The 13,107-nt window shown below is 38.3% G+C and overlaps 1 protein-coding gene across 1 annotated transcript in view; it reads left to right on the forward strand.

Annotated features, from left to right (window-relative positions):
- The window catches only part of SLC9C2 (solute carrier family 9 member C2 (putative)), a 93,752-nt gene that overhangs the window by 14,409 nt on the left and 66,236 nt on the right, over positions 1-13,107 (forward strand). The window contains exons 5-6 of the mRNA XM_025285628.3: positions 8,271-8,387; positions 9,503-9,664. Of these exons, the coding sequence (XP_025141413.3) occupies positions 8,271-8,387; positions 9,503-9,664 (279 nt within the window). The remainder of the gene's footprint in view (positions 1-8,270; positions 8,388-9,502; positions 9,665-13,107) is intronic.

A 13,107-nucleotide genomic window follows, 5' to 3' on the forward strand; every position in this document is an offset into this window, starting at 1 on the left:
TCTCATTTTTTCCTGTAGATGCAATATTTTTCTGTCTTTTCTCCATCTGTTTTTCTCTCTAAGCCATTTGTATTTGCCACTTGTTTTATTCACTTCATTATCTTGCTGCTCCCCTTTCTGCAATCTCTTAATTGTAAGAGGCTGTAATAAACTATATTTATTGCAGTTTCTATATTAAAAATTTTTTTCAAAAAGAGAGTAGAAAGTCTTCTGTTTCTTTACAAGAAAACTATTAAAGGTATTTAACTCTTAGTTGATATTTTCTTAATGCCAGTTATACTCAGATGGTACATAGTTCTGGATTCTATGATGTCTTTACCTTTGTGTGGATTAGATAAGAAGGATCCTCTATCTAATTGTTGTAATACATTATCTTTTTTAAGGAAAAAATATATTTTTTGCCATGTGCCTAAAATTGCCAGAATAATATACAAAACGGCAGTTCCTACAGTGTGAGTGTTTCTTCATTTGATGTGGTGCTCTGGAGCACTATGAAACCTGCACAGTCTGAGTCTGAGGTGGATTGACTCACTGAAAAAAATAATGGATGTTCACATACATCCATTAGTTAAAGGATCCAGTTAAAAGGAACCTGTCTATTACCTGTTTTAAAAGAACGCAAAGGCTCAAACAGTTTTTACTTTAAAATGAATCTGGACTGGGAGCTTGTAAAGGGATAAAATACCAAGTTTTAGTATGATCTCAGTTTAAGTAAAAGGAATTATATGCTTTGAAAAAGTCTTCAACATTCAAATGGTTTTATCTGGGTCATGGAATTACAGATGATTTTCTGTTTTATTATTTCCTTTAAAAAATTTTACAGTGAATTAATAAAGTTAGTTTACATTAAGCCAATAAAAATGTGGGGAGTAATTCTTGTGGTATTTTACTATTAAAAATAACTATACATCAAATTCAAAACTTTATACAATAAACCTTATGCTCTGTTTGCTCCTGGTTGACTTATTGAATCTGAGGGAAGAATTAAAGGATTTCTTGACCAGCTAAATCAAATGTGCCAATAATCTTCAAACCTGTTTAACCAGTATTTTGTGTCTTCTGTCATAGTCAAAATTAATAGCAAGTAGTAGTATAAGATAATTATAATTTACCTTGCCTTTTATTTTCTTTGCTTTCTAAAGAAAGAAAGCAAATTAGAATTGGCTACAATAATGAGGCACAAAGAAAAGAAATAAACAGCCCGAATATTGATCCATAATCAGGCACTGAGTTATCAGAAATTCTATATTATCCTGGTATCTATCCTATCTTTCAGAGGGTTTTTGTAAAGATAGATAGACTCTTTATAATCTGATATTTCATATACTCAGATCAAACATTGGAAAGCAGAGATCTGCTGTCTTCTCAACTATGCATAGGTGTCTTAGAAATAATAATAATGAGAACCCTCAGCTATATATTTTTAATTATTTTGTGTTTCAAAATATCAAAGGGAAAAAAATAGAATCTTCATAAGATCATTTCTGCTTGCATTAAAAAAGTATCATTTAATGTGATCAGTTTGGATTTTAGTGCAATGGAATGTATTAAATAGCTGCTTTTAAAAAACTATGTAGTTGTATAATTCTTTCTATATTATTTTGTATTTACATTAGGCTCCATAATGCACCACTGTGTGTCATATGTTCTTAAATTTGAGTTTATGCTTTTAAGTAAAAGAAGTCCAGGGCTGGCCTGCAATTCCATGAAATCATTGAGGACACTGGATTCCTCTATATAACTCCTGTAGTTAAGATGGAGTAATAGGATCAGGTCTGTGAAGGATGGGTGCTGGAGACGAGTTGGTTGATGACATGTTGTAAGTTGACCAAGATGAAAAGGGAACATATTTCCCAAGGACAGAAAAGGCTCTGAGGTATATGAGAGGGTAATGATGACAAAATACTAGTTAATATATGTTGAGTGTTGACTATGTGACAATCACCATACTTAGTATTATATACTTTGTTCATTTTTGTGCTCACAATAGCACTTTTTGGTTAGTACTATGGAAGGCAGAATAACTTAGTGTTTTGGCTAGTAGATGGGGAAGTTATAACCCCACCTCTACCCGTTACCAACTATATGCATGTGTGCTAAATCGCTTCAGTCATGTCCAACTCTGTGTAACCCTATGGACTGCAGCCTGCCTGGCTCCTCTGCCCATGGGATTCTCCAGGCAAGAATACTGGAGTGGGTTGCTATGCCCTCTTCCAGGGGATCTTCCCTACCCAGGGATCAAACCCAAGTCTCTTGTGTCCCCTGCATTGGCAGGAAGGTTCTTTACCACTGGTGTCACCTGGGAAGCCCCTACCAACTCTGTGATCTTGGGCAAATATCCTAACCTATATTTACCTCAGTTTTCTCATCAGTAAATGAGGGTAATAACAGTTTATACCTCATGAAGTTGTTAATGAGTAATCAATGAGATTATGTAAATCTTAGAGAATTGCTATTCCTATTGAAGTACTTCAAAAGTAGATAACTGAGGCTCTCCACAGTCTTAATTTAACAAAGATTCAGAATTGGACTTGAATTTTTTTTTTTTTTTTTTTTAGAATCAGTTTTTTTTTTTTATTTTATTTTATTTTTAAACTTTACATAACTGTATTAGTTTTGCCAAATATCAAAATGAATCCGCCACAGGTATACATGTGTTCCCCATCCTGAACCCTCCTCCCTCCTCCCTCCCCATTCCATCCCTCTGGGTCGTCCCAGTGCACCAGCCCCAAGCATCCAGTATCGTGCATTGAACCTGGACTGGCGACTCGTTTCATACATGATATTTTACATGTTTCAATGCCATTCTCCCAAATCTTCTCACCCTCTCCCTCTTGGACTTGAATTTAAAATCTCCACTGTTAATGCCATCACTGTTGATTTAGTTTCATGTAAACAACATTATATGTCTTTTAATTAGTATTCTTATTTGAAATGTGTCTTCAACACTTAACTTGAATTTAATTTGTATCTTTATTAAAGTTTTAGAGTTAAATGATATATTAGTAAATTTGCTAATAAATTTACTACTCACTCAGTTCAGTCACTCAGTTGGGTCTGACTTTTTGTGACCCTGTGGACTGCAGCACACCAGGGTGCCCTGTCCATCACCAACTCCCAGAGCTTGCTCAAACTCATTTCCATCAAGACAGTGATGCCATCCAACCATCTCATCCTCTGTCGCTGTTCTCCTCCCACCTTCAATCTTTCCCAGCATCTGGGCCTTTTCCAATGAGTCAGTGCTTTGCATCAGGTGGCCAAAGTATTGGGGTTTCAACTTCATCATCAGTCCTTCCAGTGAACAATCAGGACTTATTTCCTTTAGGATTGACTGGTTTGATCTCCTTGCTGTCCAAGGGACTCTCAAGTGTCTTCTCCAACACCATAGTTCAAAAGCATCAATTCTTCGGTGCTCAGCTTTCTTTATGGTCCAACTCTCACATCTATACATGACTACTGGAAAAACCATAGCTTTGATTAGACAGACCTTTGTTGGCAAAGTAATGTCTCTGCTTTTTAATATGCTGTCTAGGTTGGTCATAGCTTTTCTTCCAAGGAGCAAGGGTCTTTTAATTTCATGGCTGCAGTCACCATCTTCAGTGATTTTGGAGCCCCCAAAATAAAGTCTGTCACTGTTTCCATTGTTTCCACATCTATTTGCCATAAAGTAATGGGACTGGATGCCATGATCTTCATTTTTTGAATGTTGAGTGATTTCATTAATATTTGCTATATAAATAAATATCTTTGTTAAATTAAAAAATATGGAGTAACAGTGGCTAGACTTACCTTTCTGCCTGAGCCAACTAAAAAGCCAGACAAAATATATGAAAATGAAAAATAGTTCTCAGATAATGGACATCAGGCCATGCGGGACAGTAATACTCAAGAAAGGAAAAAAGAAGTATGTTCTTGATTGCCCTTACCATAGCTTATTACCTGGAGAGAGTTTCTAGGTCTTTGTGCAGGGAAAGGTAACCTAGGTGGAGCTTGGTAGTTTCTTTGAGTTGAGGAGACCTAGAGTTTGGAGTCTAGGAAGGCCAAAGCAGTTAAAGTTCATGGGGCAAATTGCTGCAGAAATGAAAGCTGTACTGAAGAAGGAATTTTGAGAGCTACCCACTTGAGTCTTTGGGTGAGTGAGTGCTCATTAGTGCATGCATGCGAAGAAGCTGCACAATGCTGGGAATGAAAACACTCAAAGGATTAAAGGGAAAAATCCCTTTCATGTTCACTACAGCCAAAGTGGAAAACCATCATAATTTGTAGGACATCAGGTAAAGGACTCAGAAGGTTATTGCTTGAGTAGTGGGGAAAATTAACCTTTGACTAAAGGCTGCTCTGGCCCTACCTAACAAATCTAAAAAACAAGCCTCAAAAGGGTCAAATTCTTTCAAAGTAACAACTGCATTACAAAGCAAAGCTCGAGAATATGAGACTACAAAAACATATAGCACCTAATTAGGTAATACATACAGTTATGTTACCTTAATAAAAAATTGGAAGACATGCAAAGAAGCTGAAAAAATGGCCCATAAAGAGTACATAAACAAGTAGAAATAGACCTAGCAATGCTGCAGATGGTAGACTCATTTAGTTCAGTTCAGTTCAGTTCAGTCGCTCAGTTGTGTCCGACTCTTTGCGACCCCATGAATCGCAGCACTCCAGGCCTCCCTGTCCATCACAAACTCCCGGAGTTCACTCAGACTCACGTCCATTGAGTCAGTGATGCCATCCAGCCATCTCATCCTCTGTCGTCCCCTTCTCCTCCTGCCCCCAATCCTTCCCACCATCAGAGTCTTTTCCCATGAGTCAACTCTTCGCATGAGGTGGCCAAAGTACTGGAGTTTCAGCTTTAGCGTCATTCCTTCCAAAGAAATCCCAGGGCTCATCTCCTTCAGGATGGACTGGTTGGATCTCCTTGCTGTCCAGGGGACTCTCAAAAGTCTTCTCCAACACCACAGTTCAAAAGCATCAATTCTTCAGTGCTCAGCTTTCTTCACAGTCCAACTCTCACATCCATACATGACCACTGGAAAAACCATAGCCTTGACTAGATGGACCTTTGTTGGCAAAGTAATGTCTCTGCTTTTGAATATGCTGTCTAGGTTGGTCATAACTTTGCTTCCAAGGAGTAAGCGTCTTTTAATTTCATGGCTGCAGTCACCATCTGCAGTAATTTTGGAGCCCCCCAAAATAAAGTCTGACACTGTTTCCACTGTTTCCCCATTAGACTCATTTGATAAATATATTAAGACACTTGTAACTGTATTCCATTGGTTCAAAAAGTTAGAAAAAGATTGAGTATGGGGTAGAATTGCTCCTGTCAGCTTAAGAGAGCCAATTTTTAAATCAAGAAGAATTTTGCAAGCCAGTGGTTAAACTTTTGTAGCTTTGAATTAGTTATGGTAGGAGTGTTTACATATGACGTTGGCAAATGCTACAAATCAGTACAAATCAGGCCTTTTTTAATTTTGGAAAGCGGGTTTATCAGTACACCACTGGACATGGTAGATATAAAAGAGACCTTAAATAAAATTTCTAGAGATGAAACCTACAATGTCTGAGATGAAAAATACACTGGATGGAATTAACATCAGATTAGACAAAGCATAAGAAAGGATTAGTGAACTTAAAGTTCAAAGCTCAGTCGTGTCTGACTCTTTATGACCCCATCGACTGTAGCCTGCCAGGCTCCTCTGTCCATGGGATTTTCCAGGCAGTATGGATTTTCCATATTGAAGTGGGTTTCCATTTAGTGAACTTAAAGAAGTAGTAATAAAAACTATCCAAGATGGGCTTCCCAGGTGGCACTAGTGGTTAAGAACCTCCCTACCAATGCAGGAGACATAAGAAATGCAGGTTCAATCCTTGGGTCAAGAAGATTCTCCTGGAGGAGTGTATGGCAACTTACTCCACTATTCTACCTGGAGAATCCCATGGACACAGGAGCCTGGCAGGCTACAGTCCATAGGGTCACAAAGAGTCAGACACGACTGAGGCGACTTAGCATGCACAAGATGAGGCACAGACAGAAGAAGGCTGAGAGAATAAGCAGAACGTTAGTGAGCTGTGGGGCAACTTCAGTGCCTATATTAAGGCACAAGTTCCTAAAAGAGAGGAGAGAAAAGGAAGCAACAAGAACTATTTGAAGAAATAATGGATTAAAATTTTCTAAATTTGATGAGAACTATAAAGCCACAGACTCAGGAAGCTCAGCAAACTCCAAGCCCAAGAAATACAATTGAAAACTATACCATGGCACATAAAAATCAAACTCCTAAACACCAGTGTCAAGAGAAACTTTCAAAGGTCGCCAGAGGAAAAAGACACATTATATACAGAGACACAAAACTGATAATGATAACAGACTTCTCTTCAGAAACATTACAAGCCAAAGTATGGTATGTAACACTTTTAAAATACTGAAAGAAAAAATACTGCCAGCTTAAAATCCTCAGTGAAAATATCTTTCAAAAGTAAAGGAGAAATAAAGAGTTAAATATAAAAGCTGAAAGAATTTATCACTAACAGACCTGCACTACAAAAATGTTAAAGAAGCCTTTCAGGCTGAAAGAAAATGGAACCAGATGGAAAATTTCATCTGCAAAAAAAAGAATGGAAAGCACCATAATTTTAAACTGATGGGAAAATATGACTTTTTCTTATTTTTACTCTTTTAAAAAGATAATATTTAAAGCAAAAACGGTTGCTGTCTATTGTGGGGTTTATTTATCTGCTCCTCCCTTTTGTGTATGGCATCCGTCGTCAGTATTACAAGTTGACTGCTAAAGTTCCAACTATCATTCCATATTTCAGGCAGGAAACGGAAGAACAAGGGATGGAAAGATGTTCCTTGCAGCCAAGTCACCTCTCCCTCCAAGGAGTTTCCCAAAAGTTCCACTCAGTGACTTCCACTTATATGTCAGTGGCCACTCTTAGAAGCCCAGGAGTTGGGGAACAGTTGTCATTTAGCTGAGCCCATTGCCACCCTGAGTAAAACCAGTCTTGTTACCAAGAACAGAGGATAGATACTAGATGGGCAGGTACCAATCACTATCATCCTTCTTACAAGTTGTATAACAGTGGGCTGTTAATTTGATTATATTTTCTATCAAACTGTTAGTAAATGTTAAATGTCAATAAAATTTTATATTTAATTTTAAAATACCAGCCTTATTGATATGTAACCCACACATCATAAAATTTAGCCTTTTAAATTATAAAATTCAGTGGTCTTTAGTAGATTTACAGTTATGCAAGCATCTTCACTACTTAATTTTAGAACATTTTCACTAACCTCAAAAGAAATCTCATGCCTGTTAGCAGTCATTCATTCTCATTCCCTCATCCCCCAAGTTCCTGGCCACCAGTGTTCTATTTTCTGTCTATGAATCTGCATATTCTGGACATTTCACATAAATCAAACCATACAATATGTGATTTCTGTGTCTGGCTTCTTTCACTTTGTAATTTTTTTAAGGTTCATCTATGTTGTAACATGTATCAGTCAGTGCTCCCTTCCTTTTTGTGGCTGAGTAATATTCCATTATGGCACCCCACTCCAGTACTCTTGCCTGGAAAATCCCATGGATGGAGGAACCTGGTGGGCTGCAGTCCATGGGGTCACTAGGAATCAGACACGACTGAGTGACTTCACTTTCATGCATTGGAGGAGGAAATGGCAACCCACTGCAGTATTCTTGCCTGGAGAATCCCAGGGACGGGGGAGCCTGGTGGGCTGCCGTCTGTGGAGTCGTACAGAGTCGGACACGACTGAAGCGACTTAGCAGCAGCAGCAGCAGCAATATTCCATTATAGGGATAGATCACCTATAGATAGACAGTCCATGTACAAATTTTTGTGTGGACATATGTTTTCAGCTCTTTTGGGTATATGTCTAGGAGCAGAATTGCTAAGTCATATTTTATACTTATTTCTAAAATGTGGTTCTTTTGGAGTCTAACGATTCATATTTATTCAAGCTAAATGTAGTGACCTGAGAAGTGCTTTGTCTCAGTTTGAAGTTCTAGTATGCTTTGAGGCAATGGACATTTCAGGATGTGCCATCACCATGTGCCTTTGCCATTGGAGATACAGAGGCACAATGGAGAAGTTAAAAAATGGTGATTGTGATTATCTTACAGATCCATCACAGTAATGACTGCCTTCTTTTTTTTTTTCTAGCATATTCCTTCTCTTCTGTTTTTGTATTTCCTGTGAAAGAGCATCATTATCATGTACCATACTAAATTATGTTTTTCCATTTCCAGGCATTTCTAAGATGTATACTGATATCATTAGAGGAGAATCAATGATCATCTGTGGCTTCACATCCATTTTTTTTGCAATTTTTAAGACAGGCATACTTCAAATGTCCAACTTTAGAGGTAAGAGCATTATTTTTCTCTATTTATTTATTTATTTTTTATTTTTAAAATTTTGGCTATCCTCCATGGCATGTGGAACTTCAGTTCCCTGGCTGGGAATTGAACCCATGCCCCCTGCATTGTAAGGTGGAGTTTTAACTGCTGGATCACTATTGAAGTCCCATCTGTGTATTTTCTAAAATCATTCTTATGTAGTCCTTTTTAATTCATACCAAAATTAAAATATATTCAAGGTGTCTTAACTTTGCTGCTTCCCCTATTCTTTACTTATGGACCAATTAAAATAGTATATCAGGTAACAAGAAAATAATTGCCACTGTGTGTTTCCTTAGATTAGAGGGGAAAGTTGTGAAAGAAATGATTTCATATCTCTCAACATGCATCGCACACACACATGCAGTTGTGTCATCTAGCTCAGATTAACCTCTTTCCTAGACCAATCTGGATCTCAGTGAGTGACTGTTAAGAATTGATTCTCACATTGTTATACAAACAGAAAGAAACAACACTGTAAAGCATTTATCCTCCAATTAAAAAAAAAAAGTGGCTTGGTCCTGAGTTTGAGTCTGAGGGTGAAAGTAGTGCCGTGGAGTCAGGTTCTAGAAGTGATAATGAGCAGAAGTCGCAAACAGGCTGCAGCTTGGCGGGGATCCTGAGCACGGTGTGCTTGGCCCTGATGTAGTTTGTAAAAAAATATATATATATATATATTTAAATATATTTTGGCTCATTGTTCACTCACCAGGTGAGTTTTTCCACATTTATCAGTTCAGTTCAGTCACTCATTCGTGTCCACCTCTTTGCGACCCCCGACAGACTGCAGCACACCAAGCTTCCCTGTCCATCACCAACTCACATTTATGCTCTTTGCCTAACTCCTGAGAGCATTTGAGTCTGCTGTCCCCAGATAAGCAAACCTCAAGCTGCAGACTGTGGGGTAAATGTATCCCCAGAAAGCCTCTTTTGCCAGGCTTTCATGGGAAACTTCCATCTGCTGAAAAACAAGGTTCTCACTCAAAATCTCAAGAGCAAACTGACGGGAATTGCCCAAATGCAATTAATAAAAGAAAAAATATATATTTTCACCTTTCTTTTTTCTTATTTCCTTTTTCTAGAGTTACATGTAATCATGGGCCTCACCTTGGACATTTTGGGGAGCATAGCATGTGGATATTGGTGTGCAAGGATCATTCAGTTTATATTGACTGACCTGTTCAGCAATACACTGACCAATATAATTTTTTGCATCTCAATGGTGTACATGACTTTCTACATTGGTAAGACAGAAACAGATACAAAAATTCCATCCTTGATGTATATTTTATGTTTTTAAATTTTCCCTTGTTTTTGAATCCAGCTTCCTCCCAACAGCTTTTCTGCTTTTTTTTTTTTTTAATGTGGCTCCTTTGTGTGTCTTGTCATACTAACTTTCTGCCACCTCTAGCTCTTTCCTGGATCGTCTTAACATTCCCTAAATTTCAACTCCATGTTCCTTCTCTTGCATTCCTCCTCCATGTGGTTACTCTCTTATTCTTTTTTTAACTCTACCCTTTGACCTTACATTTATTACCTGACAGTCCCCTGGAACAGGAAACAGACCTGAGCCAATTTCTGCTCTGACCCTTAGCAACCCATCTCTAAAATGAGAAAGCTAGGAGAGAAGCTCCTGAGATCTTTTCCAGTTCAGCAGTACCCATTCCGTGGGTACCAGATTGAGGGGACCGTAGAAATGGTGGCCCTTACCTGACGCTAGGAGGCAGGAAAGGAGTTGGAGAAATCAGGTATATCTACCTCTGGAAGAAAAGCAGGACAGAGGACTAATCACAGGAATCAGAGTACCTAATGCTGGGAGACATTCAAACAGTCATCTTCTAGTTTAGTCCAGTGAGCTTGGGAACTAAAGTTTTTACCCTATTAACTGAGGTAACCAGTCCCCCAAAGCCATAGTAACTATGGCAAAAACACAGCCAAATCCTGCTTCTCCTCTTAGCTCACACAGTGGAGCAATTCCATCCATGAAAGGCCTCAGGTATCAAGAGGTTAATTACTCCTCTTTTCACCTCCATTTACCAAACAGCACTGCTTTCTCTACGATAAAGTGCTACCTATTGTTGCTCACCACCCCAAATTAGTAAAATTACAGAAAAACATTCACTGAAAATTCATTTCCTTGCTCTCTTCATTTTTCTCCTCCCTTATGTCCCTGTTATGAATGCCTTAAGTGCCTGAAGAAATAAAGTTAATTTAATATTTCCTTTTTTCCCCCCTTGGACCATAAGTTCCTTGAGACAGAGCTGTCTCTTATCCATCTTTATATTTATTATCTTTTCTATGTTCCCCGAGTCAAGCCCAATGCTCACCATAGACCCAAATAATTAAACACATGTTGGTTGAATAAACTATTAGTCGTTAAAGAGCTTGAAAGTTAGGCAGAGTTCACTTCAAACCCGAGCTTTACGATTTATTAGCTTGGTAACTTTGGAATATTTCTTAACCTCTTTAAACTTCAGTTAGTTCCTCATCTATAAACATGATATAATACAGCCTAATTTAGAGGGGCGTGCCAGGCGTTAGTGAGGTAGTATGTGTTGTGTGACTCACTCATGCTGGCGTCCTGGAGGTAACTTTGACTGGCTCACGAGAGCTGACTGTTCACATCTCTTCCCAGCACTTTATTCAAGTGACATAACGTGGGTGTAGCTTAAAATAGGCCATAGTGGGACCATGGAAATTGGCAAACACAATCAATTTTTTTTTTTTTTTTTTTTTTAACCACCCAGACTGCTGCTGATAAACATTTACCAGCATGCCACTAGGCTCAAGGTAGGGCAGCCAATAAATGGTGATTCCTTTCCCCTTTCCTCCTAATTCACGTAGGTGCTCTCGGTCAAGTGCTTGAGAGGTCTGGAGTAGATGCTCCCTCACTTGCTCTCAGAAGGAATCTGCTACAAAGCCTTGATCTTGGACCCCTAGCCTCCAGGCTGTGAGATAATACATTCTTGTTGAAGACACTTTGGTAACAGCCCTAGGAAATGAATGCCCGTTCCCTCATCCATAACACTTTTTATGCTTCAGGAATTAAAAACAATTTTCTGGCCGTTCTCCCCTCTTATACTTAATCAGATCCTGACAACAAAAGTCAGGAACAGACAGTTCTAAGAAGAAGTTCCATTGCCAGAAAGCTAGACATAGATAAAATTTTTATTTACACATTCTCTAATGTGACATTTCTGTCTTATTATCTAATTTTATTTTTTTTCTTCACTAACGAACACATTGTTAACTGACTTGAATCCAGGGAGTGTCTGATTGAGGTTCGAACCTCATCTCTTTGAAGCACATGTAGTAATTTCCATTTTTAAATCCACAGTACTTGGGGTTTTAGAAAAAACCTGTGTCAGCACATTTGTTCTTTTTTCATAAAATAAAATAGTCAGGAAATTGCACAGACATTGCCACATAGACAAGACACATTGGAACATTGTTGGTTGACAGGTAGTATGGCTAACAATGTTAATATATCAGCCCATGGAAAAAATTTTAGTCTTGGGAACACATGAACTGTATCTTGCCAGGCGCCTCTGTCTGTGGGATTCTCCAGGCAAGAATAGTGGAGTGGGTTGCCATTTCCGTCTCCAGGGGATCTTCCCAACCCAGGAATCGAACCTAGGTCTCCTGCATTGCAGGCAAATTCTATATTGGCTAAGCTATGAGGAAAGCCCCCAAAGTGCAAGTATTAGTCACTCAGTCGTGTCCAACTCTGTGACCCCATGGTCTGTCCATGGAATTCTCCGGGCAAGAATACTGGAGTGGGTTGCCATTCCCTTCTCCAGGGGATCTTCCTACCCAGGGATCGAACTCAGTCTCCTGCATTGCAGGCAGATTCTTTACCATCTAAGCTACCAGGGAAACCCTAGTGTATAAAAGGCACTTTAAGAGAGTCATCGTATAATTCATGTAAGATGATGGATTGTGTGTAAGTCTAGGTCAGAGGTACAGGAAGAGAGGTAAGATGATGGGTTGTGTGTAAGTCTAGGCCAGAGGTACAGCAAGAGTGCTGGTGAGAGGGGTCTGTTAGAGCAGAAGGAATATTTTATCAAGTGGCATTGGTCAGAATTTCTGGTGAATGGAAACAGCTTTTAGTCAGTTTTATTGTTTTAAAAAAATGTGTTCCTTTCTTAGCTGTACCAAGACTGATTGTTCTCACTCTTTTTTTATGTCATTGGTCTAGGCTATAAATGTCAAAGGACTTCAGTCATGACCCTAACATTTTCTTGTTGGGAAACATCCATTCCTGAATCCTGTTGTTTTTAGGAAACAAAATCCCTTTGATTCTCCTATTAGGAGGACCTTCACTTTTTCTAAACCAGAGAGAGTTTGGGAGTTTGAGAGAGAGCCACTTTCCTGTGGCATCAATTTCCTGTGATGGTTTCTTACAACTGAATGAGAAAAACTTTACAACTCTATTTTTAACAACTTGGGTTTATGCTGATGAAAATTACTTTCTTTATTACATGTTCTGTGACTCTCCCCCTGCTTGTACATTTAAAATACTATTTAAAGGAATAACATTTGTAATTTTCAAAAGATTTTGTTTTTCTAATTTTAAAACTAATACATGTTCCATGTAGAATTTTGGAAAAAATCTGAAAAGTCAAAGAAGAAATCACCCATAAATTCACCAATGATACATTTTGTTATATGTACTTAGTTTTCAAAA

The sequence above is a fragment of the Bubalus bubalis genome, chromosome 5 (assembly GCF_019923935.1).
Source record: "Bubalus bubalis isolate 160015118507 breed Murrah chromosome 5, NDDB_SH_1, whole genome shotgun sequence".
In the NCBI taxonomy this organism is placed as follows: domain Eukaryota; kingdom Metazoa; phylum Chordata; class Mammalia; order Artiodactyla; family Bovidae; genus Bubalus; species Bubalus bubalis.